Source organism: Mustela lutreola, chromosome 8, assembly GCF_030435805.1.
Source record: "Mustela lutreola isolate mMusLut2 chromosome 8, mMusLut2.pri, whole genome shotgun sequence".
NCBI classification, from domain to species: domain Eukaryota; kingdom Metazoa; phylum Chordata; class Mammalia; order Carnivora; family Mustelidae; genus Mustela; species Mustela lutreola.
The window spans coordinates 139,821,807-139,847,025 of record NC_081297.1 but is presented as its reverse complement, the minus strand read 5'-3'; the positions used below and the strand labels follow the sequence as shown (position 1 = coordinate 139,847,025).

Sequence of the window (25,219 nt, the reverse complement as noted above, 5' to 3'; positions counted from 1 at the left end):
TCTGGTTTGGTGTGGTGTTGAGTGAGAAGGAGGATCTTGGAAGGGGCCCAGACATTCCATCCCCCAAAATGCCCTGGAATGAGTTGCTTGTTGGTACGCTGCAGGGCACATTCAGCCACTAGGGGACTCCGGTTGTTTTGCTGGGTCAGATCCAGGCTGTTGAATTGCTCTTCTCTCTCGGGCATTAGGGAGCAAATTGTCCTCTGTAATGCAAGCCTTGAAAGGCAGGGACACACTTCAAAATACCCGAGAATTTGTCCAGTGTTCATTATGATCCTGTTATTTGGTGAGTTTTTGAAAATCACTGTCATATTTATTTTGACATTAGCTCATACTGACTCTTTCTTGCAGCAATGACTGTTGTAAGCTTATTATTTGCAACATAAAATGTTGGTCCTGCGTGAGCAAAGGGAGCATGAATACCAGGCCAAAGGAAACTTGTGTCTTGGCCCTAGTCCTGGGCTTTTGCAAGTAGGGATTCCTCATCTGACTCTTTATTTAAAAAAAAAATGTTTTTTCCCTTGGGGCCTTGTTGTCTGTCTTTATGTATGGAGGCTGCAGTCACACACAAGCTTCAAGATAACCATGGCTTTCATAACGGTAGTGTGTGTGTGTGTGTGTGAGAGAGAGAGAGAGAGGGAGAGAGATGGGGAGTGGGGGTCTGTCTTGCTCAGGGTTTTTTGTCTTTCGCACTATATGGACTAGTGGATTCAGAGAATGGTATATAGTGATTATCAGATTTGTTTCTTATATTAGAACTAAAAATATAAATAATTATTCCATAAGCATGATTTAGATTTTTTGAAAAGTACACTGGGTTGCCTTTGCTTCCAACTCGCCTACCTCTTTTCTGCTTACTCTTGTATTTTTAAAAATTTTGACTGTGTTTTATCTCTTAATTGGCTTTTCAGTTGCAGACTCAGAAAATGCACTATGTCCTATCTTCCAGATCATTTCTAAAAATGTTAAATAAGAACAAGTCTAATACCAATGTATTTCTTTTCTCATAGTGGAATCCCCCCCCCCCCCCAATGTTTAAAGATCCCATTCTTTGGTACAAATTTCTTTACACATTGTGGAGCGTACCAAAAGTATGCAGATATTTGTAAAATGCCCCGAATAGTGCCTGATGTATTGTAGGTGTTCGGTAAATAGTCTGCAGGTTTTCCAAATTGGTAGTTTCTGTATTCTTTTTAGAATTGTTAAAATGATTATTAATTTGGGTAGGAGCATGATGATGTTATATTGGCAATGTGCCAGCCCACGTTATTATACAGTACATTAAAAAAAGCCTGATTATGCATTTCGCCAAACAAATCCTCATAGAGATAGCAAAACACAGTGTATTCTCGGTGTGATCTGTGATTTTTACTTTTTTTTTATTTGTGATTTAAAATTTTGATCTCTTTAGGGTTTATTTTAAAAATAGGAAGCTTAATTTTAGAATTAATCTCTTTGCTTTTGGGTAATCTGTTAGAGATTATAACAATAAAAATATCATAATGAAAGTGTGAGAAATCCTTTAGAATAGGATCTTATTTATTAGAATACTAAAAAATAGGACATCTTCATTTTTATTAGGTAAATGACAAATACCATAAACTCATCATCTACACAGATTATTTTATTTGAAAATTTAATAATTTAAAGTAGGGAGATTATGAAGTTTATATTTGGAAGTTAAAGACTTTAATGAGATCACTTGGAAAGGGCAGAATCAGGACTTAGACCCAGACTTCTAGACTGAGTCACCCCTTTATGCTTTTTTCATTATGTCATTTTAATAAGAGAATATTAAAGAAACTCTTACGTTCAGTAAATGTTCTCTCAAATCTTTTATAACTATAGTACTCAATAGTAACAATTACTGTTTACAGTATGACACAGGTGCCCAGGGTGCATATAGGAAAGGGTTTTTGATTTTCAGGAGAGGCTGAAATCCAGAAGGCCTGGGGAACACAAAGGGCGGTTTCTGTTAACCAGAATTTATAATGCAACTGGAAGCCTTCAGCAGTCAAATCTGTATGCGCTTTTGTATACACCTTCAGTTTCTTAAGCAGTCATGTTTATAGACGACCTTTTCCAGAATCCCTAGGTTTTTTACAGTAGAAAAAATAAGTACTTAGATCACCTTCCTCCTCTCTTTTCAGCCTTTGCAGTCATTAGACTGATTTAGGACAGGCAGGTTCTTGCTCATTCTCATTTCTTGAAAACCCTCCTGTAAGTGGTCATTCAGCCAGCTTCCCCGTCTTTCATTAAATCCACTACATCTGTAAACTGTACATAAGTGGAAATTCTTTTTTAATGATTTTTGTTTCATTTCTTATTTATGATCAGATATTCACGGGTGGAATACTTTAAGTCTGTATTAATGATGCCGGGCTGCTCTGAATGCTTCCAGTGCTGTGTAATTAATGCCCCCATAGAAGATATTCATTCCTTAAAATATGCCTGCACATGGCGCCTGTCCCTCCCTCCCTCTCCCCCTCCTTCCCTCCTACACACACACACACACACACACACACACACACACACGCGTGCGCAGAGCACACACCAAACTGCCATTCTCCAGCAGGCCTGTTTCTGGAGTTGGGAGATGTCAGCCTGCCGGGAGGGGTGGGGGGAGGAGGAAGAGGTGGGGCTCCACTCTGATTAATTACCTTAGGCATTCAGGGGTGGGGCTTCCTTCAGCCATCTGCCTGAGATATGGGAGGGAGCTGGAGAGAGAAGGAGGGGGAGAGGCTGCCAGAGAGGAAGAGAAAAGAAAGGAAGAAACGCTAGAAAGAAAAGGAAGGGGAACGGGGTAAAAGGAGATCAGTTGCCCGCCCCGAAATAGCTGGCCTGGGGGGGGGTGGGGGGGGAGCTGTGGAGGTGCACCCCAGCACGACCGCCCTGAAGGGCTCATCCTCTGTGCCGTTTGGTTTATGGAGGAAAAGAAAATGGTCACTCAGGTAAGATTTGTGTTTCCTCGGCGTGCCTCTTTGCTGGTTTCTGCGATCTAAATAAAGACCTGGGGGTCGGGCATAGTAGGCAGAGTTTTAATAATGATTGTCTTCTCAGAGAAGGCCAGATTTATTGGTATTAACTGAAAAGTGTTATCTGTGTCTGCTGTGTGTGTGTGTGTGTGTGTGTGTGTGAGAGAGAGAGAGAGAGAGAGAGAGAGGGAGAGATGGATCCATATCCTTTTCTCTCTCCCCCTCCCTCAGCTCCGTAGCAGATTCCTGTTTCCTGTACTGTGCAGCTGTAGCTCAGGAAAGACCCTGTGGGGATTTGTCTACCTCTTTGTCTTGGTTCTGAGAAGAGGGAGGGAGAGAGACTGCAGAGGTAGGAAGAGATTCTTAACAGACTGCCAAAAAAGAGGGGAAAAGGATTGACTTCCTTTTAAGAATTGCAGAAGAATTTGTGTTCTAGGGAAATCTGATTCCCGATCCACTGGAGTTTCTCAGGATTGGCTGTGGAATTGCCGTTCTGCTGGCTTCGCCGTAAATGGCTTATTAAAAATGAAGGCTAGAAAAATAGGCTTTGTGTTCATGGCTTTGTTACTGGCAAAGAATGTTTTCGGTAGGAACCATGGGAATATCCAGGTGTAGCAGAGGCAGGTAGAGCCCTCTGTGAGACTCAGGAGAACAAATCTGAATGCATAAATGACAATCACAGGGGCAGTAAAAGGCATTTGAAGGAGAGGGAGTAGGAAATGGAAGATCTCTCTCTCCCTGTCTCTCTCCCTGACTCTCTCTCTCTCTCTCTGCCTGTCTTTGGTTATGCCAGGCAACATCTAATCTGCATTTTAGCAAGTCATTCCTGAAATGACTTGAGAAAGGAAAACGTAAATACTCTTCCACGGTTCCCCCCTGGCCATGCTCTTTTTCTCGTTGGCACCCTCTGTATGTTCCTTTTGCCCTCTTTTATTTACGTGTATGTGGAGAGGGAATGATGAGACTGCAATTGGTCAGTGAAATCATTTGCTACGGTGAGCGTTCCTGTCCTTTAGGCTCAGACTTAGGATCAGTGTCATTCCAGGCTTTTATGCTCTGTAGGGAAATTTCATCTCTGGACAGTGCTTTCCTTTTAAGGAGTTTGCCTTTGGGGGGGGGGGGGTATTCTCTCCTCTTTTCCTCTCCGAGTCACCACCGGAGGGCGAGAGAGTCAGCTAGCTATCTGGATAGAGGCATCATTTTTAGGGGCAGGAACACTGTTCCGTTAAATGTTATATAATGCCCTGCAGTGCTGTTTGGAAAGAGGGAAGGCATTAGGAAGATTCTGCCAACGTGACCTAGAGGGAAACAAAGTTCCAAAGAATATATCTTTCCAAAGTGATTTTTCACCAGATCTGAGTTTGGAGATGATCAAGAATCCCTCCTCTTTTGGAAAGGGGAGAAATCTTTGACATATTTTCTCTCCCAGTTCTTATCCCTTTGTTGTTAGCCTAATTAGCTCTTTAGAAATATTGCTTTACTTTTAAAAAATTTCCATAAAAGAGAAGACCTATTTCTGGATTCTCTTTGTTGCTTGGGAAATGATACTTCTTAACCCTGGAGCCCTCATTCAATTTTCATTAACTGGCACTATTACAGGGCGGCAGCTCTCTTCTTTCTCAGCTATTACTGAGGGCTTTCCAACTACTTGACTTTTCATTATATATATTTTAAGATCAGTGAAAGAGTTCTCTAAACTAGTGCTTATTCTAATCAGAGGGTTTCTGTGGCCTCCTGGAACATGTGCCCTTCATTTCTGGAGGAGCTGGGTGAGCATGTGTAAGCACAAGTTCGAATGCTTACGCTCATGCGTGCTTTAGTGCAGGCTGAGTAATTAGTATTTAAGAAAACGGTTGTCTTAGCAGCGAAGCAGAAGAGAGAAATAAGAACTGGAAAGAAGGATTGATTTCTTGGTGGTTAAGAATTCTAAGAGGTAAATTAGAATCACTGTGATTGTCTCAGGATGTGCTGGATGCTGAGAAGGAAGTTGCGCCTTTTTGCCCATCCCGAATCTCTGTAACAGGCAAGTACAGAGCATGAGATTTGTGGATTTTTAGTATGTATGTCAGCATATTTTATTTTGGTGTGTATTCTCACTGTGTAATGTAACATACGTGGTTGCTAGTAATCTTAAAAAAAAAAAAAAAAAAAGGAAATAACCAAATGGGCCAGATCTTTTTAATTTGTCCTTACAAGGTTTTGGGGTTTTTTAAATTTGTTTTTGGTTTTTGTTTTTCAAGCCAGACATCTAATCCCAATATTTGATAATGATCTGTCAGATAAACTTTGCGAATATAAAATGTCTGCGCTGTTTAGGGTTCAGTTATCACAGTGAAATGGTTAATTATGGTGTCTAGGGTCTTGACTTTAGTATATTAAGAAAGGTATTTAGATATGTTTTTATCATTTTATCACCTAGGTTCTCTGCATATTAGATCTTGACATTTCTGTATCCCTTTATTTTAAATTAATTGCTCACTTTGATGGAAGAAGGGGAAGGGCTTTCAGTGGATGACAACATTAGACCTGGATCAGTGGTTGTGCCTTTAGTATCTTACCAGCTCTAGTTTCATAAGGCCAGTTTTGGGGGTAATTAGCAAACTGCTCTGTCATTTACAATAGCTAATCAGTGTTTTGTTTTAAAAAAAAAAATGACAATTTAATCACAAAATTCTAATATAGTAGACAGACATGCTCCTGTGACTTTTTAAGATACAACTTTAGGTGTATCCATTGTTCATGTAAATGTCATAGGAGTATTTCCCTGAGCTACTCTGTTATTTCTGAGTATGTGAATGAAATTACCGCATCTCTTCACGTCTATGAAAACAACGCAGAATGAAAGGAAGGAAAGAGAAGTCATTGTTAGTATGTGTAAATTTAGAAAAACAAAATTGCAAATGACTTTAGTTAATAAAAAAGTGTTTCGCCAGACTCAGACTCCGATAAACTGTTTGTTGTTGGAAGGGAAAGTATACCGGGCAGAGAGGAAAAGATCTCACAGTATGGATGTGAAAGAAAATTTTTGTACTCCTATAGTGTAAGACTGCCAGTTTCTGTGGAACACAAAGCCCTCCCTTTCTTGGACAGCTCAGTGCTTTGCTGGCATTTTCTTCAAAATCTGTTTTCCATCAGGACCGAGAGGAGGGAAGGTGTTAAGAAAAAGGGAGGTTGGAAAGGGGGTTGCTGTTCCTTTAAATAGTGCAGTGAGCCCATGTGGCAGCAGGCCGGCTCCGAGTGTATTCTTCTGTAATGAATCACCAGTTCCATTGTCTGCTATCTCCCCTCTTTGTAGCTGGGAGGCTGAAGTCTTTCACCTGAGCCGTGGCTGGTTCTCGCTGTTCTGTTCCAGGGTGGTTGGGAGAAGAGAAGAGGGAGGGTATTTTCTGCTTTAATTAAAGACAGATAACAGAGCAGGTATGTTTTGCTTTGTTTCATTTTCTCCCCTTTCCTCTTTGTGTTTGTTTTTTTTGGAACGAGTTGGAGTAGGGGAATTGGTTCTGTGATCTAGCTTAAGCATAGCCCATCTTCTGTGAATTTTGAAAGTGCTCGTGATTATTTAGTCTCCATTTTGTGGCAGTGCTTTAAAGTGGGTCCACTCCGTTGCCAGCCCGGCCCGCCCGAACCTCATCCCGTTCTTCATCCACAGAGCTCCTGCCCCGCTGTTGGCTTTGGCACACTTGCCCCTTTCTATGGGCTGTGCAGGACGCTGGGAAGTTGGGGCTAGCTGCAGATTGTGGCTTGGAGGCTAATTTATGTTCCTTTACAATGAACCAAAAAAAGCCTCACTTTTTCCAGAGATTTGGTTTCTTTCGGAATTCTTCTACACTGCTCCATATCTTCAGTTCTAACCATTGCCTTGCCAGAGCCAAGATGGACTCTTGAAAAAGATTGCTATGCCAACAATTACTGAGCTTTCCTGAAAACATATCCAGAATTGCATAAATGTGATTACATCTGAGCAGTTTGGACTTGTTAGATGATTTTTCTTCCCGGTCATCCCCGTACCTAGACCCTGCCACCCAAACACACACCTCTTTGGCCCCTTTCTCTTTTTTTTAACTTCACCTTTCTCCTTAGTTTTGCAGTTGAGACTCAGTGAGCTTAGCATTTGATAATCCAGTATTCAAGTTTGCATGGTCCTGGAGGACATCTCCCTAGGGCAAGGTAAAGGACACTTCATCGCTCCCCGTGACAGCCTGTGGTGTAAAGGCCTAGTTTTGTTCCTCTAGTTGTGTGTTCTTGCCTGAAAATTTCCAGACTCGTATCCACGCAGATGGCCATGTGAAAACAGTCTCATCCCTCTTTTGACTTCTGGTTTGTGGACAGCCACATTTTAACATCTCTTTGTGTAACTCCTTACCTCGGGTTGTTTCTTGGGCATCTCTAGATGACACTTGGGTCGTCACCAGGAGCCAGTCACAGAGCTGCTACCGCCCCTCCGCCCAGCGGCCTCTTTCTGGTGTTCTGGTTCCTCTCCGAAACCCGACATTGTTGGTGTCCCAAGACCTGTCGTTCTGGAGCCATAATCCCTTGCTCTTTCTGTTTCATCATTCCAGAACCACACTGTCCAGTCTTTCTTTTAAACTTCCTTCACCATGCTTGGTCTCTGAAATCCAACAAATCTAGATGGGACACACCCCTGCTGTAAATGCTCTGCGGTTTTGAACGCAGCTACTTTATGCCCGGGCTTCGGTGCTCGGCATCCAGGCTAAGCCGTCAGAAGCCCTGCGGCCTGTCCGCCATGCTGCAGTGTTGCCGCCTCCCGGGTGCTTCAGTGTGCTGCTGATTCTGTTCGAATGATGACATTCGGGAAACCTTAGAGTCAGATAATTCATTAGAGGTCATGGACAGAGTGAATTATTTAAAGTGCAAGTCTGATTTTGTCACTCCTGTGCTTTAAACCTTCCCGGTGATTTCCCTGCAGACTCAGGATAAAATCCGGTGTCTCTTACTCTGGTCTCTGAGGCTCCGTGTGGTCAAGAACCTGCCTGCCTCCCCAGACTTCTCTTTTTCTCTTCCTTTTATTTCACTCCATTGATGATGGCCTCTCTGCTCATCTCTTAACACACCAGTATCCTCCTGCCCTGGGCCTTGCCCTTCTTCTTTTTTGCTTGATTGTTTGTTTGTTTGTTTGTTTCTCAGCTTGAAATGCTCTTCACCCAGATAACCACAGGCTTCTCATGGGAGAGCACTCCCTTGACCAGCCCATCTCTGCTGAACTTCCCTATCCGCATATGCTGCTTTTTCTTCTCTTAACACTGATTTTAGCTTATCATTACTTGTTATAGGTATGCTTGATTGATTATTTTCTGTGCCACCCAACTCCTACAAAGACTGTAAGCCCTTCGAGGTCAGGGACCTCGTCAGCAGTCTGTGGCATACTCTGCCTCTGGTGGGTAGTCATAATGTGGTCAGAATACAGCTAATCAGCTAATCCTTAAATACAGGATGTGGTACTATCAGGTACCGTGCTAACCACTTTGTCTACATTAGCTCATTGAACTCCTCTCCACAACCCTGTCATTCTCCCCTTGGTATAGAAGAGGAAACCTAGACATAAAATGGTTAGGTTACTTGCCCAAGTTTATACAGCTGCTAAGAGATGTGGGGATTCATATGCATATACTGGCTTGGGAATCCACACTCTTAACAGTGGTACCCCAGTGCCTCTTGTAGGTATTACGTATTCAGTACATGTTTGTTGAATGTGTGAATGAATTAATCTAGTTGAGACTCTCTGATTTACTTCTGAAATTTCCATCTCTGATTTACTCTAGGCTTTGATGGAATATAGTTGACACTTGAACAACACGGGTTTGGACAGCACACACCCACTTGCATGGATTTTTTTTTTTTTTTTTTTTTTTTTGATAAGTGCAGTACTGTAAATTATTTCTCCATCTTATGGTTTTCCTAACAACATTTTCTTTTCTCTAGCTTACTTTATTGTAAGAACATAGTACATAGTACATATAACACACACTATTTTGGGTTAACTGACTGTTAATGGTAAGGCTCTGTCAACAGTAGACTATTTACTAGTAAAGTTTTTGGAGAATCAAAAGTTATATGCAGATTTTGGACAATGTGGGGGCAGAGGCAGGGTTGGCACCCCAACCCCCATACCTTTCAGGGGTCAGCTGTACTTGCAATAACCTACGTACAATGCATACCTTACATGTACAATAATATACATAATTTACATGCATAATCATTATTGTGGTCACATCATACATCACTTGTCAATCTCTCTCTCTCTCTCTCTCTTTTTTTTTTTTTAGATTTTATTTATTTGAGAGAGGTACAGAAACAGAGGGAGCAGGGGTAGAGTCAGAGGGAGAGGGACAAGCAGACGCCCTGCTGAGCAGGGAGCCCGATGCGATTGCGGGGCTCCATCCCAGGACCCCAAGATTATGACCTGAGCCTAAAGCAGAAGCTTAAGTGACTGAGCCCCCCAGGCATATTAATCTCTTTTTGAGATAGGTGGTATTTTTACCATACATTAGACTTTGAGATCTGAAAGGTCAGGCACTTGGGTGGCCTTAGACACAGAGATAGGTTTCCAACTTGAAATCTGTTTAATTCTGTCTTTGCATACGCTTCCATTATACTAGCAGCCTCATGAGATAAATAGTTCCATTGTTGGCCATTAAAAGGTAGAAGAGTTTTCTTTACAGCAGGCTATTTTCATTAGGGTTTTCTCACCTCACCTCATTCTGTCATCCAGAGTCACACAGAGAGATTTAATCTCTCTTCTTCATGAAAGCTAAATACGTGAAGATAACTGCTAAGTGTTCCCTTTCATCTTCTGTCCTTTGTGTACTTCTTTCTTACTGCCTTGCATCAGGCCTCACAGGTAGAAAACATACGGTTTCCAGAGACTTGACTGTCTCGGACTGATCGCTTCAATTTCTGTGATTGATTTACCATTTACTTCTAATTATTAGGTGAAATATCAATTATGAGTGTCAAGGATCATATCTTTATTATAAATTTTATTTTTTGATGTGTTTTGACTTCACTCAGCTTTCATAGCTTATCGATCATGTAGTGTTATCAGCAATTTATAACTTCAAAAATGAGGGGATCTCTTTTTTTTTAAATTAACACATTATGTATTATTTGCTTCAGGGGTATAGGTCTGTGACTCGTCAGTCTTACACAATTCACAGCACTCACCATAGCACATACCTTCCCCAGTGTCCACCATCCAGCCACCCTATCCCTACCCACTCCCCAAACCAGCAACCCTCAGTTTATTTCCTGAGATTAAGAGTCTCTTACGGTTTGTCTGCCTCCCTGGTCCCACCTTGTTTCATTTTTTCCCTCCCTAACCCCCATGACCCCCCACCCTGCCTCTCAAATTAAAAATGAGGGGATCTCTTAGGTAGAATATTAATTATACCGTTCTAAAGCTATGCAGGCTGTCAGCTGTTCAGTTCAGCAAGGTCAGCAAAAGTAAATATGATAACTTCCCTTGAGATGTTGAAATTGTATCAAAATGTGTTGAAAAGACAAAATTAGGAAGTATAAGAGGCTTTTCACTTGGTAGCGACAGTAAAACACGATCTGATTTTTCTGTTGAAAATAGAGGTAAAACACAACCAAAAGATGCCTTCAATCCTTGAAAAATATTCTGATGTAATAATACTTATTATAAATCACATATCATAGAAACACTCTTAGATTCCCTTCCTTTGGTATATTCTTTTCATCCTGCCTCATGAGTTCTTTCAAAGCACTACCAGTTTCAGGACATTAGAATGATAATTTCTTATTTAATTAAGGCTCGGGAAATAAGTATGACCAGTCTTGCTATAAACAAAAGGAAATGCAATTTTTAAAATTGTAACTTGAAATCGTATAACTAATGACATTTGATTCTTTCAGAATTACAGGATAAAGTTCTGCAATCAGAATTTGATATTTCATGTATAAAGGAATATTTAACTAGAAAATATGAAAATGGAAATCAGTAATTATTTATGAAATTATAAAATAATGTGTTTATATCCATAAATAACAGAACGATATTTTAATCTAATATTGATGCCAAGATTCCTTGTGAAAAGTTCTGAAGAGACGAACTGAGACATGAGTGAAGAAGATGAGATTTTTTTGAAAGATCAGGGTCCACAAACTCTCTGCTAATGTCTTGATAGTAAATATTTTCAGTTTTGCGGGCCATGGTGTTTCTGTCACAACTATTCAGCTCTGCTGTTGAAACATAAAAGAAGTCATAGACGATACATAAATGAATGAGTGTGGCCATATTCCAGTAAAACTTTATTTATGGACACTGAAATTTGAATTTCATATAATTTCCATGTGTCACAAAATATTCTTCTTTTGAAATTTTTTTTAGCTACTTAAAAATATAAAAACCATGTTGGCATTTAGATTGTACAAAAATGGGTGGTGGACCGCCTTTAGGCCAGAGCCATAGTTTGCCAACCCCTGACTTAGAGGGGTGCGGGTCCTCCTTCCTTGACTAATAGTGGGAAGGTTTTCTCCTACAGCTTGATGACAGGGGACCCAGTTCCTCCCAGTTTTGGCATGTCATCTTGGGGCCCTGTTACAGTGAAACCCTTGCTCTCTCATTCCCCTCCAGAAAATAGCAAAATTCTTTCCCCTTTTTCTCTTCCTTTTTCCTTCCATTCTACCCCCAAATCTGAGCCATTTGCCGTCCCTGAATATGTCATATTTTATACCTTCCTATTTTTCATAGTTTTTCATGTACTATTACTTTGAGCCAGAAGACCTTTCTCTCCAACATGGTTAATTTCTTGCCTTAAATGTGCAGCTTAGACTTCACCGCTTTCAGAAAGCTTGCCCTGTCTCATAGGCTTGTCCCTTTTTTGTGCTTCTTTGGCATTGTGTGTGTGTTGCTGTCTTAGCCCATACCATTCAGTGTTGTAGTTGTGAGTATATTGATCTGTTCTGACCCACCACACTGGTTTCTTTCAGGACTGTGACTATACCGCCAGTGTTCATTATTGTCTGGTTCAATTTGGTATCTGGTAAATACTTTGTAATTGAATTAATGAATTTTAACTTTTTTTTAATTCATTAACAGGGTTTTCTTTTGAAATGAAAAATGAGAGAGTTAAATTGGGTAATCACACACATCCTAGTGCTTATTACTTAAATCAGTAAATAACTAAAATATAAGTGTCATTTTAGAAATGGGTGCTTTATTTGGCTAGAAGGAGAATTTGGGGGAACAAACAGTTTATTGGGGAATACACAGATCTTCTGTAGATGTTCTAGTGGAAGGCAGCATGTATCCAGAACATAGCATGCAGGTAAGTGGCATAGTAGCTCCAGTCTGCAGGGAAGCCAGGAAAGGGAGAAAGAAGAGCCTGGCCCCAACCAGTGGGAAGGGCAAAGAGACATGGGAAGGTGACAATGAAATTTTAGGGTTTGGCCAAACCTTGTAAGTACATTAAACACGCACATAAGTACTGCCGTTTCCCTCTCTTTTCCTTCTACTCAGGATGTCCAAGAGTTAGATTCTTTGCATATTCCTTTTGAAAAGCTGTCAGTACAGATGCATATTAGACCATGACCATTCCATGTCATCTTCAGGGCTCACTATTCATTGTTTGATAGGCTTTTCCTCTCTGTGTATTTCCTTTTGGATAGTTTCTTTTGTGGTATTACCAAGAGTGCTACTTTTTTTCTTCTGAAACGTCTAATGCCATTAATCCAAGCCAGTGTGTGGTTGGTTGGTTGGTTGGTTGGTTTTTTTAATCTCAGACATGACAGTTTTTGTCTCTGGAATTTGATGTATATATATATATTTTTTTCCATGTCTCTTTAACATGCTCAATTTTTCTTTTACATATAGTTTTTCTTGAGTGTGTGAAATACAAATGTTTTAATATTTTTGTCTGCTAAGTCAAACATCTGTATTAGTTCTAGATCAGTTCCTATTGATTTTTCTCATCATTATGGATTGTATTTTTCTGCTTGTTTGCATGCCTGGTAATTTTTGATTGGGTGCCAGACACTGAAAGTTTTTTGTTTTTTTTTTTTAACCTTGTTGGAAGCTGGATATATGTCTTTTTATATATCTCTCTATACATTTTATGTATGTTCTTGAGCATTGTCTGCAGCACAGCTGAGTTTCTTAGAAATGGTTTGCTCCTTTCAGGTCTTGTTTTAAGTTTTTTTAGAAGGGTCCAGAGCTGTTCAGTTTCTGCTTAATTTTTCTTCACTGTTGAGGTGCAAGATTCTTAGTCTCTACCTGATGTTTCTTAAATTACCAGCTCGTGCACGCTCATCTTTGGGAGCAGGCGCTCTGTTGCAGGCACTGTGTGACCTCCTGGCATTATTCCCTCCCACTCCTTTAGGTGGTCCATTCTCCAGCCTCAGGTAGCTCTTCACACGTGTGCAGTGGTCATGACCTAACTGAGTATTCGAGGACAGCCCTCTGTGCCTCTTCAGCATTCTCTCTCTGTGCTGTGGCACTCTGCCCTGAGAGCTCTAGCTGCCTTGGCTTCCCTCTGTCCATCCCACAGCCTGGAAGCTTCCTTCAGGCAGTAAGCTGACCAGTTACAAAGCTCACCTTGTCTCATGGATCAGTGTCCTTTGCCAGACATACAGTATCTTGAGTGCTGTTGTTCCAAATTTTTTTTTCTGGGTTTTGTTTTGTTACAGCAAGATAAGTCTAGTTCTTGTTACTCCATCTTGATTGGAAGCAGAAGTGAGACCACTTATTTTTAAATGAAAACTGAGTGGTACCTCATTTAATATATTCCTAATTTATGAATGAAAGCTCATTTGAACAGGAAATCCCAGGAGTATTGGAGAATACACATATGTATTACTAGTTGAAATACAAGGCGGAACGTGGTGAATTCCATGAATATGATGTCAGTAAACTACCGTTAGAAATTCAGATGAGGAGAGAACTAGTTTGGGAAGTTTAGCAGTGGCCTTGGGTGAGAGGAAAGGGTATGTGTGTGTGTGTGTGTGTGTGTGTGAGAGAGAGAGAGAGAGACACGCAGGATGTTTATATGAATCTGGAACCAAATTCTTGAGTACTGAATGAGATTCAGAGGTAGAATCGTTTCAGAGGGTGTCTAGGACTGACTTACTTAAGGGTAAAAATAGTTCTTTAACAAAAAATATGGTCAAGATCATAGGAGAAGTAGGGTTTCTATGTTTTTATAGTTTAGCATGCTTTGCGGTCTGTTGTGGAAAGGGAAAAAGATTTTTTTTCTCCTGTGTATTTGTTAACTGCAGTTCTTACAGAATAGGGAGGGAGAAAAGTCAACGTACCATTTGTTCATTTAGTGTAGAAAATAGGATACTGTGGACTGTGGATATGATGATCATTGTTCTAAAACGTGTGGAACTTTAGAAAGCCTCAGTAAAGCAGTAGTTAGATTTTTAGCCAATGCTTTTTCACTGATTTTCAGGTTATCTAGAAATTTCAGCAGGGAGAGGGCATGGGGAACTATACACGTTGTATAAACTAAAGAAGGTAGATGGCATTGCTTATAGTGCTCTTGATTTCCGGTGACATGGTTGTCAGTCATTTGCTAGCAGAGCAGCAAAGCAAGAGTTCACCCACGTATATGCTTTCAAGTCTTCTCTCTTGAGGAACCAGGAGATTTTTGAGAAGCTGGGAATGTCTGTGCTGCGTTCAAGTTAATTTCACTTCACCTGTGTTTTTATATAAAACCTTTAGTAAGAAGAATGTGGTTGCTTTCCCCCTGTTTATGTTGATGTAACTGTTTATTTGAAAAAGAGCATGAAGATCCTCAAGGTTAGAGCTCAGCTGTTAGGTCTCACACTGTGGACTGTATTCTCTTTCCCTTTGTCTTCTTCCTCCACAGATAGTGGTTATTATCTGTACCATGTGTGGTTTTTTGTTTGTTTGCTTGCTTGTTTAGCAGAGGGAGAGAGAGAATCTTAAGCAGGCGTAATGCCCAGGATGGAGCCAGATGGGGGGCTGGATCTCAGGACCCTGAGATCATGACCTGAGCTGGAACCAAGAGTGGAACGTCCAACCGACTGAACCACCCAGGTTGCCCCTGTTTGTGTTTTTTTTTTAAGCTAGAAATGAAGAATTTCGTAAACACGTTGTCAGTTAATTCTTAGAGATACCCCATTAGATGGCCATCTTCTCTCTAGTTTTACAGATAAAAGTATTAAGGCATTGAGAGATTAAATGACTTCTCCAGAGTCATACACATGGCAGAGCCTGGGGTTTATCTTACTCCAAAGTTTATGCTATTTGTACCCCTTTTTTGATGATAGCCACTGTATAAAGTATAACATGAATATAGGCCCTTAATATTTAGCTTTTTAAAAAAGATTTTATTTTTTCATGTAATCTCTGCACCCAGTGTGGGGCTTGAACTCATAGCCCCAAGATCAAGAGTCGTATGCGCCACTGACCGAGCCGGACAAGTGCCCCTAACTTTTTCTTTACATTAGAAAAATCTCTGACTCATCCTTAGCCAAAACCTAGAGAAATGTCTGGCAGTTTTCTTGGAGCCTTAGGTACCTATGGGAAAGTGCAGAATTGATCAATTCGACAATTCTGTACAAGCATTAACTTCCTGAAATTTTATCTCAGCACAAAGGTTTTGCAATTTGATGGTTTAGTGATCATGTGGGAGCATTTGTTCAGGAGAAGAGAGAAATCAAGGTATTAGCTCCTTACAGTAGCTCTTAGCCACTTTGGGCCTGGGAGCAGATAAACTACTTAATGGCACTTCGTTGACTCTCTCTGTTACAAAGGAAATACTTAGTTTCACATGGTAATACACCTAATGTTTCTTCTTTTTTAGTGCATTCTGCCCCTTGGGTAGGGCTTCTTTATCACAGAATCGCTGATTCTTAGAACTAAAGTGAACTTTATTTTACAGAGTCAGGATGTGGATCCCAAGGGGAAGTGAATTGTCCAAGGTCATATGGCAAAGTAATGGCAGAACTGGAACTAGAATACATTTTTTTTTTTTAAGATTATATTTATTTATTTGACAGAGATCACAAGTAGGCAGAGAGGCAGGTGGGGGTGGGTCGGCGGGGGAAGCAGTCTTTTCCTGCTGAGCAGAGCTCTATCCTAGGACCCTGAGACCATGACCGAGCAGAAGGCAGAAGTTTTATTTAACTTAACCCACTGAGCCACACAGGCACCCCTGGAATTCATTTTTATGTAGTCCCTGTCTGGTGTTCTTTCTGCTGTCAGAACATCCTCCTGAGAAGTTCAGACCTTTAACAAAAGTTGTTTAGTCTGTAAAGGCTAAAATACCAAGTCTTTATGCTCCTCATTCCTCAAAGGGAAAATCCTAGAATGAGTAAAAAGTTCAACTCCTGTATTTTGGGCATTCTTTGCTGAAAAATTATTCTTGAATGAAGCTGGCTAGTCCAGTTGATGGGATAATGATAACTTAGTTATAGGGAAGGAAGATGGTGAGTAGGAAGAAGAAATAGATATGCCCTTTGTTTTTTCTGTTTGTTTATTTGTTTTTTAAAGATGCTTAAAGATTTTTTGTTTTTGTTTTGGATCATTTGGTTTGACGTGGAAAGAAGTGTAGAGTGAAGTCTGAGAAGTGTTTTGTTACTAAGCAACCACTGAAGTTTAGACAGCTTCTTTTTGGTGCTCCTAGGAACTGATTTTGGATCTCCATTCTGCGTTTCCTGCATGCTTGTTTTCTTAAGTTGAATATTCTCTCTTACTCTGGGACAGGTTTTCCTGTTTAAGTGTAATAGCTTACTCAAAATCGCTTTTTGGGTGAACTTTTCCAGCATAGGGTTCTAATTCCTTCTTTGGGTTTATTTGTCTCGCTATGATAAAGGATTAAATATTGCAACCACTCATTTATATTTCATGGCCATTCCATTCCTGACTGAAGGGTCAGAGTCTATGGCATGTCTTATTGATCCAGGTGCTGGAGATCAGAAGGGTTTTGAGGAGTGTTTTTCTCCCTTTCAGACTGCCATCTGACCTTGGCCAGATCCTACGTTCTGTGAAGGAGGTAGGAGGTGAAGAGTTAGGCATTCTAATCGGTAAATACTTGATTTGGGGGGTTTTGTTTTGTTTTGTTTTTGCTTTGTTTTCTGAGAGTGATTAGACCCATGAAAGTGTTTTGTATTTATCAGGATTTATCACATAGTGCTGAGTAAGCTTGTAGGTGATGTTTGGACTGTGACATATAGTGTGCGTTTAGTGCTGATATTTCCTGAATTGCTTTGTTCCCTGTGATCCAAATGCATCTAATTTACAAAAACATAAGTACAAGGGCTCTTTGAGGAATTGCAGTACATACTTTTCATTTTCCTTGAAGCTTCTCTAGTTCACTTTTAATGAATCTTGGTGTTCTTAAAAGGTTATTTTAAAGAAACAATGAAATTCACGAACCCATGTTGTTTCACAAAATTAAAAAGGAACCTGAATTCTATAGCTTCCTTGTGGTTGAAATCTTTTGCAGAAAATAAATCATGACTTCTGGGTCAAGTTACGGGGTACTTTCACAACCTGTATCTCTTTGTGAGACCCCACTGAAAACATAGAAAGAACTAAACCAGTAACAGCAACGAGAAAAGGGCGAAAAGTGGTATTACTAATGAACAAGAGAGTTAAACAAATTTCTGGAAAAACTAAAGCAAATGGGAACCAACGGATGGGTACATGGAGTGGAAACTAAAGCCTACCAATGAGGACAAGGAGGCTGCTAGGGCTATGGAAGCCAGTCTGCCCAGCAGGAACCCCAGAGAGGCTCTGGACTCAGAGCAGGAGTGAAGGAGGAAGAGCGAACAGGGATTCCGTGTATGTCATGCGGAGATAACTGACCTGTTCGGCATCTCCAGTGCTTTCCCAATGGAAATGGCCAGCAAGTATTGGGCTGTCCCCTTTCTCCAGAATTAAAAAAAAAAAAAAAAAAAAAAAAGGAAAAACAAAGACGCCAGATGGTTTGGCTCTAAAGAAGTAGATCAAAATGCTTGGGGAAATTTAATTTAATTCTTTTCCTATTAGGTATTGGCAACCCTTCCTTCAGTCTTACATTTGGGGAAGAGATCATTCCACACTTCCCTAGCAGCTTACACCAAAATGAATCCTGCTGGTTGACATGCTCTTTTTTTGGTCTTATACTGAGTTCCCAGTTAGAAATTTTAATTCTAGGGAGAGAGCTAATTGGAAAACAGGTTTACTTATACAATAGCAGAGAAAACCCACACCCGCTAATCAAGTCCTTATTACCTGGATAATTAGTGCATGAAGACCATTAGCCATATGAGAGGAACTTTCAGTTTGAAAGAGAACAGTAGGAACAGAAAGGAAAGTTGACCCTCAAGGAAACAGGCAATCCAAGGGAGAGAGGAAAATTTAAAGCAGCATTCCAGCTAAAGTCCGGTTCAAGAAGATAATACATTCATAAAACGATGGTGGGGCGTAATGGAAAGGAGCAATTTGAAAATGCACAAGAGGATTAGAGATCAAGAAGGTGATTGTCAAAAGAAAACATGCCTCAGACAAATAGAAAATAGAATTGAAGGTACCTCCCAAAATGTTGAGCCTTAAGACACAAAGATGGAAAATACAAGAGGTAAGACAGATGATCTCCTCAGTCATCTTAGAAAGCAAAGACCAAGACAGAACCTTACCGGCTAAATTATTCACAATGTCCAAGATACAGAAACAACTTACGGGTCTAACAGCAGATGAATGGATAAAGATGTGAGAGAGAGAGAGAGAGAGAGAGAGAGACACACACACACACACACGAACTGTGGAATACTACTCAGCCATAAAAAGAAGGAAATCTTGCCATTTGCAACCCCATGGATGGACTTTGAAAGTATTGTGCTAAACAGTGTAAGTCAGAGAAAGACAAAGACCATATGATTTCACTTATGTGTGGAATCTAAAACACAAAACAAAACAAAGCTCATAGATCCAGAGAACAGATTGGTGCTTATCAGAAGAGAAGAGGGTCAATTGTATGGTAACCGGTGATAATTAGACTTCCTGTGGTGGTCACTTTGTAGTATATACAAATATGAATTATAATGTCGTACGCCTAAAATTAACATAATGTCATATACCAATTTTACCTCCACTGAAAATGAAAAAATGAAAAAAAATAAAAACCGGGGAAAAAACCTTCCTCATTTACATTTTACTAGAGTCCTAGGAAAGCAGGGGTGTGATAAGGGGAGTGAAATAAGGAAGGTGGACGGGCCAGAACTTTGTAACAGATATTCCAGATTACAGATTTTCCTTGATTTATGCCCTGATAAACTCAGCGGAAGTTGAGAATGTGGTAAGTCAGAATGCATTTAAATGCATTTAATGCTACCAAACGTACAAACTCAGCCTACCTTAAACATGCTCAGAAAACTTCAAGTAGCCTGTAGTTACCAAAATCATCCAACACAAAGCCTATTTTATAATAAGGTATTGACTGTGTCATGTAACTTGCTGAATACTGTACTGAAAGTGAGAGACAGAGCGGCTGGCTAGGGGCAGAAGGGATGTCCGTGTGCAGGTTGCCGACCCTCGGGCTCACCTGGCTGATGGGGAGTTGTGGCTGCGTCTGCCCAGCATCAGGAGAGAGGACCGTACTGCGTATCACAAGCCTGGGAAAACATCCAAATTCAAACTTTGAAGCACAGTTCCTGCTAATACGTATCTCTTTAACACCATGGGGAAGTTGAATCGTCACAGCATCCTTAAGTTGGGGATCATCTGTACCAGATTCTGGTAGAAGTCTTCAGAGAGGTTCTGTAGAACTGTTGTTCCTCTGGCTGGTCCTTCAAAGGGAGTGCGGAGAGGTCTTTTATCTACTTTTTCCCTTTTGTCTGTTCCTCCCTCTTTTGGACAGAGTTTACCATATGAACAGTTAGCCCACCTGATCCCCGATAGTTGCCTCAAGGGGGAGGCCAATCCTACATCCTTTGTGCACAGATCTACAGAGTGACGTGTCCTCTAAGCCTGGAGAGGTGAGAGGAATCGGTACCCCTAACGGCAGCATCCAGCCTTGAACCTGCTGCCTTTTAAGAAACTGTTAAAAGAGGGTCACTCACAAGAGGGTTGGCCAAGGGAAGAATAGTAGGAGACTGCTGTTTTTTTCTGATGAGTTCTTCTGCACCCATTGATGTACTATCAGGGACGTGCATTAATTTGAGAAAAATAAAAACTAAATTTAAAAGGGGAAAATAAATTGCCCCAAACACCCTCGAAATAACTATGAAAGACCTTTTAGAATGCATTTGAAAAGAGAAATGAACTTCAAATATTGAAAGGTAAAATCTAATTAGTAGTTTATATCAGGAAAATCTTTTTTAAGAAAATTAGACTTCTAGAATTGCCTACCCATTCTCCTCTCACTGCCTTTTCTCATGCACCCCCTCAGACTGAGATCTAGGAGCCTCCCCCCCCCCCCATGCCCGTTTCCAGACTCCGAGCCCCCCACCGCCCCGACTACCTCCAGCACTTGTCCGCTTATGTGCTTCCCTCTGCCTCTGCTCTGGCTCATAATCCTGTTGTAAGCCCGTCAGAGTTTGAGGTGTCCCCGCAGACCCATCTGTCCGCGCTTCCTTATGTCACCCATGTTTCCTCATGCTGGGTGGGTTTGGGTCTCTTCCTGTACTAATGTCATTGTCTCTCTTAAAAACTAACAAAAGTCTCTAGCTAGTTATACACTTTAGTAATTTGAATGTATTTCTTTTTTTTTTTCCTTTGACAGGGATTTATTGGAGGGCGCCTGAGTGGCTCAGTCAGCCTTTAGCTCAGGTCAAGATCCCAGGGTCCTGGGATCGAGCCCCGCATCGGTGGGAGCCCCCTCATCCCCTGCTCAGTGGGGAACCTGTTTCTCCCTTTCCCTCTGCCTGCTGCTACCCCTGCTTGTGTGCTCTCTCCCTCTGTCTGTCAAATAAATAATTAAAATCTTTAAGAAAAAAACAAAACAAAACAAGGACTTACTGAACATTTTTAAGGCAGTCACTGGGGATGTAAAGATTAATTAGACCTGGACAGTTACATGCCCTTAAAGAATCCATGTTCTATAGAAGCGGTATTTATGTAAACAGATAACTATAATAGAATATAAGTATTAGGTTCGGGGGGGATAAAGGGAAGGAATGTTTTTGTCCCTATTTGGGTGAGTCCAAGAACAGTGGATGACTGAACTAAATCTTAAAGAGTGTGTACAAGTTAGCCAGATGGGTAGGAAGGAGAAAGGCTTTCCAAGCAGAAGGCACAGCAGGTGCAAATACACCGGAGGTGAGACAGCACAAGGTGTCTTCCAGGAATTAGTACATACAAGAGCAGCACCTGGGCTGAGCCACTGTCATCTCTCCGGGGGGGTATTGCGATGGCCACCTAACTGGTCTACCTGCTTCTGCCTTGCTGAGTGGTCCCTGGAAAACCTAGACCTGACTGTGCCCCTTTGTTCAAAATCCTTACAGGAGAGTAAGAGTCAAAATCCCTGTAGTGCCCTTCAGCTTTATAAGATGTCTGCCCCCCCCCCCATCTCTCCTTGCCCACTGCCACCTTTCTCCCTTTCATCTCCTGCTGCTCTGTTCCTTGCTGCTTTTTCCAGTTCTGTCATGAGGGGCCTCCTTGTTCTAGTTCCCAGAATAAGGTGAGCGTGTTGTCACCGCTGAGCCTTCGCATTTGTATTCCTTCTGTCCCTCACCCCACCCCGACAGACACACGGCTTGCTCTCTGGTTTTCTTCTGGTGTCTGCTCAGTCATTCCCCTCCCTGGCCACCCTGTATCAAAGAGCAGTTCTCTGTCACTCCAGCCCAGTCAGTGCTCCCCGCAGTGCTCCTGTACCCCCTTTCTTGCTTTATTCTCCTCCATGGCTCACCAACTGTTTCCCCAAGTGGTTCCCATTTGGCTTGCCTGTTGTTTTTTTGTCTTTCCTTACCAGAATGTAAACTCCCTGAGGGTAGGAACTTTGTCTCTGTAGTCACCCTTGTTTCACCAGACCAAGTGTCTCCCCCTCAGGAGTACTCAGTAAATACTCAGAGGCCAGAATCCAAGCGGAATGGGTGAAGGGGGTAGGAGGTAGGACTTCCCTACAAAGGTGTTTGGACTTGAGACCAGGGGCATCTAGGAGCCTAGGACTTTCAGAAGAGAATTGATTAACAATATCTGATTCAGACTTATTTTAGAGAGATCGTTCTGGGAGCTGCTTGAAAATTGATCAGGTTGAGGTTGTTCAAGACAGGAGAATTCCTAGAAGAGAGATGCTGGGAACAGCCTGGGTGGGAGCTGCTGAGAGCGGAGACGATTGTTACCTCTGTCTCCTGCGCGCTGAGCAAGGAATTCTCCCACAGCCTTCCCATCAGCACGTGCATTTAAAAGACCTGTAATCACTTGTTTCTGCCGCGCATACTCAAGAACAATTTTGATATCACAGTGAGCTTTCTTCAGACTTCCTAAATCTAGAAGAGAGGGTTCTTGGGTTTCTTACAGACCTACAGCCTCAGAAGCAGATATTCAACTATCTGGCCACTTCAATTAGCAGACACTTTCTAAAAATTACCTGCTGTGCACTTACCATTTATTTGATGAGGAAGCGATGACAAAGGGCAGGTGATTCAGCCCCTGATCTACACAGGGGTTTTATTGATGAAGCCAAGAGAGGAAATATAAACCATCCTGTGGTTGTGGTTGCAGACTGAATGCAGTTTGGTTTAGGGGAGGGTATGGGGGAAAATTCTGTCTATTACTATAGGTAATATGACTTATTCATTTTGAATATATAGGACACCCAGTCCTATAATAGGACATCCAGTGCAATATCTATAAAGAGAAGAATTCAGTATTTTCTGATTCAGGAGGCACTATAAAATCTTGCTTGTGTTTTATTCTGAACCTGAGTTATGGCTTTTTTCAAGGATATTGCAGTTCAGCATATAGAGGATACAAACTTAATTGCCCATGAAGATGAAAATAAAGAGTAAGCTAATTTAAATTGTATTGAAAATTTGGTTAAGAAAATATAATCACCCATGAATTGTATAAATCAATTATATTGACTAGAATAGATAACCAGCCATGTTGGGTCTAGGGACCTAACGTTTCCAAGGAAGCAAGTAGCTGGACCAAAGTATTTCCTGTTGTCTCTTGTGGATGGAAGACATGATTCATGATGTTTGAGGTTCTAAATACTGCTTACAGAAGATACGGAAGAGAGAGCTTTTAGGAGGTTAGAGACATTAAGACTATTATAGGGTTTCTCATTTTTAACCTAATAGACTATTGGTTTGAATGACTTTGTTCTGAAATATTTATTTTTCTGTTTAAATATTCATTGCTTTGAGATGGCAGAACTCAGCCTCAGGGGAGAGGTCAGGCTGGCTTTTCCTGAGTAATTTGAAAGATGTGTTGTGTGTGTGTGTGTGTGTGTTGAAGACAAGTGATTTGGAGACAAGCATGTAGGTGACTTGTTGGCCAAGCCTGTATCTATCCTTAGACTTGCATATTGCCAAATCCTCTAAATTACTTTAATTCTAAGTATGAAATATTTCCTCTTTTATTTATTCTTCATTTGCAAGAGCTCAGGTTTGCACTGGGTCCCTCCTGCACTCCCTGCCCCCTTCATGTGGCTATAGCCCACTCCTACTCTGGGTGCTGGGGCATCAGTTATACCTACTCTGAAAGAAGGACCATTGTTAGGCTTATACTTCATTAGGTTTGCCTTTAAAAAACAACAGCAACGACAACTAGGGTTGATTCTCTTGTCTGTGGGTTCTATATAAGAAGGTCCCTCAGCTTTCAGCTAACTTACATTTCTGGCCACATCTACTTTCCTCTCATAATTTCCTCCCTCTGTAATCTCTGTCCTTCTTCTAGGAGGTGTAGATGCTGCAGGGCATTTTCTCAATGTACCTCTTATCCCCGTAGTGCTCTCTCATGGTGCCAGCAAAGCCTCCTCGTGCTTCTCCATGTTTCCCAAACCGCCTATACCTGGAGTACCAGGGCCTACGCCCAGCGCACTGAATCATAATCTGTGGGGCAAGAATCTTGATTTTTTTTTTTAAAAAGAAAACATGTTCCCAGGGTGATTGTTATGCACAATTAAATATGGGAATCTCTGTTGTCAGGAAGCAAGTAAAAGGAGTTTGTGGGTGTGCAAGGCGGAGTGTCGTGGAAGTGGGTACCGCCTAGGGTGAGTGATCTTGTTGAGACTGTGGCAGGAATAAATGGGTCCCTAGACTCCTTTCTTGGAATCAGATAATATTTTAGTATAAATTTAATATTTTAGTTGGTGATGGGTTTTTTATTACTATAATTGTCATCATATAATCATTAAATCTGTTGTTGTGAATTTCCTCGGGATCCCAACCATCTACATAAGTCACAGACAGCCAGTGGAAGAATGAACTGTTGGAATTGAACCTGAACCTGAAAACCGGAGGCTACAAGGAAACTCCATGTATAGCCTTTTCCTTCAAATTTTTATTTACCTGCAGATTGTCTGACATCTTACGGCTCTGGTTATGATTTATAGTCACTGCTAAAGAGAAAGCACCTGACTTTTATCTAACTTACCTTTGCTACCAGAAATAATTTCAGGACTATTAGATACTAATGCTTTCAGCACTAGGTGTTCAGAGGGTGAGACTCTATGGAGATGAGAAGTGGAACCACTTTGATTTTAGAGCCCTACCCCCAGGTTATTATGGTAGTTTGAAGAACAAAAGGAGACACCAGCAGTGTAATAGAGAACCTGACTGTTTTTGGACTGATGGAAGGGACATTTGTTTTCAATACAGAGTATTTCAAATACCAAAGGACATAGATTTGGGGTGGCCCTGTTTTAAGTGTATAAGTAAATGGAGACTCTAGAATGGATCTCACTGTATGTCTGATAAATGCATTGTTTTGTCTTTGTACATATCCTTCCGTTCATTTTTTTCCTCTAAGTCATCTTCTCGGTTTGTCATTCTTCTACAGAGCTTTTTTTTTTTTTTTAAGATTTATGTGAGAGCGAGAACACAAAGGGAGAAGGAAAAGCGGGCTCCCTGCAGCGGGGGACCCGCTGGGATCATGACCAGAGCCGAAGGTAGATGCTTAAGCAACTGAACCACCCAGGCACAGATCTTTAAAAAAATTATTTTAATTACTTCTTGATGACTTTCAATCCGGTGTTCTTTCTGTGATAGGGTCAGGGACATCAGACACCATTCAGGACAAGGTCTCAGAAGAATGGTGGGCCTTTGCTTAGGTTCTGTCAGCTGAGTACTTTTGTAAAACTCTTTCTCAC

At 41.1% G+C, this 25,219-nt stretch overlaps 1 protein-coding gene across 22 annotated transcripts in view; it reads left to right on the top strand.

Annotated features, from left to right (window-relative positions):
- The window catches only part of RBFOX2 (RNA binding fox-1 homolog 2), a 273,237-nt gene that overhangs the window by 175,350 nt on the left and 72,668 nt on the right, over window positions 1-25,219 (top strand). The window contains exon 1 of one of the 22 annotated variants that reach the window (XM_059186846.1): window positions 2,683-2,951. The exons of the other annotated variants lie outside the window; for them this stretch is intronic. Within the exon in view, the coding sequence (XP_059042829.1) occupies window positions 2,925-2,951 (27 nt within the window). The 5' untranslated portion in view covers window positions 2,683-2,924. Of the gene's footprint in view, window positions 1-2,682; window positions 2,952-25,219 lie in introns of those variants that run through there. 22 annotated transcript variants of the gene reach the window in all.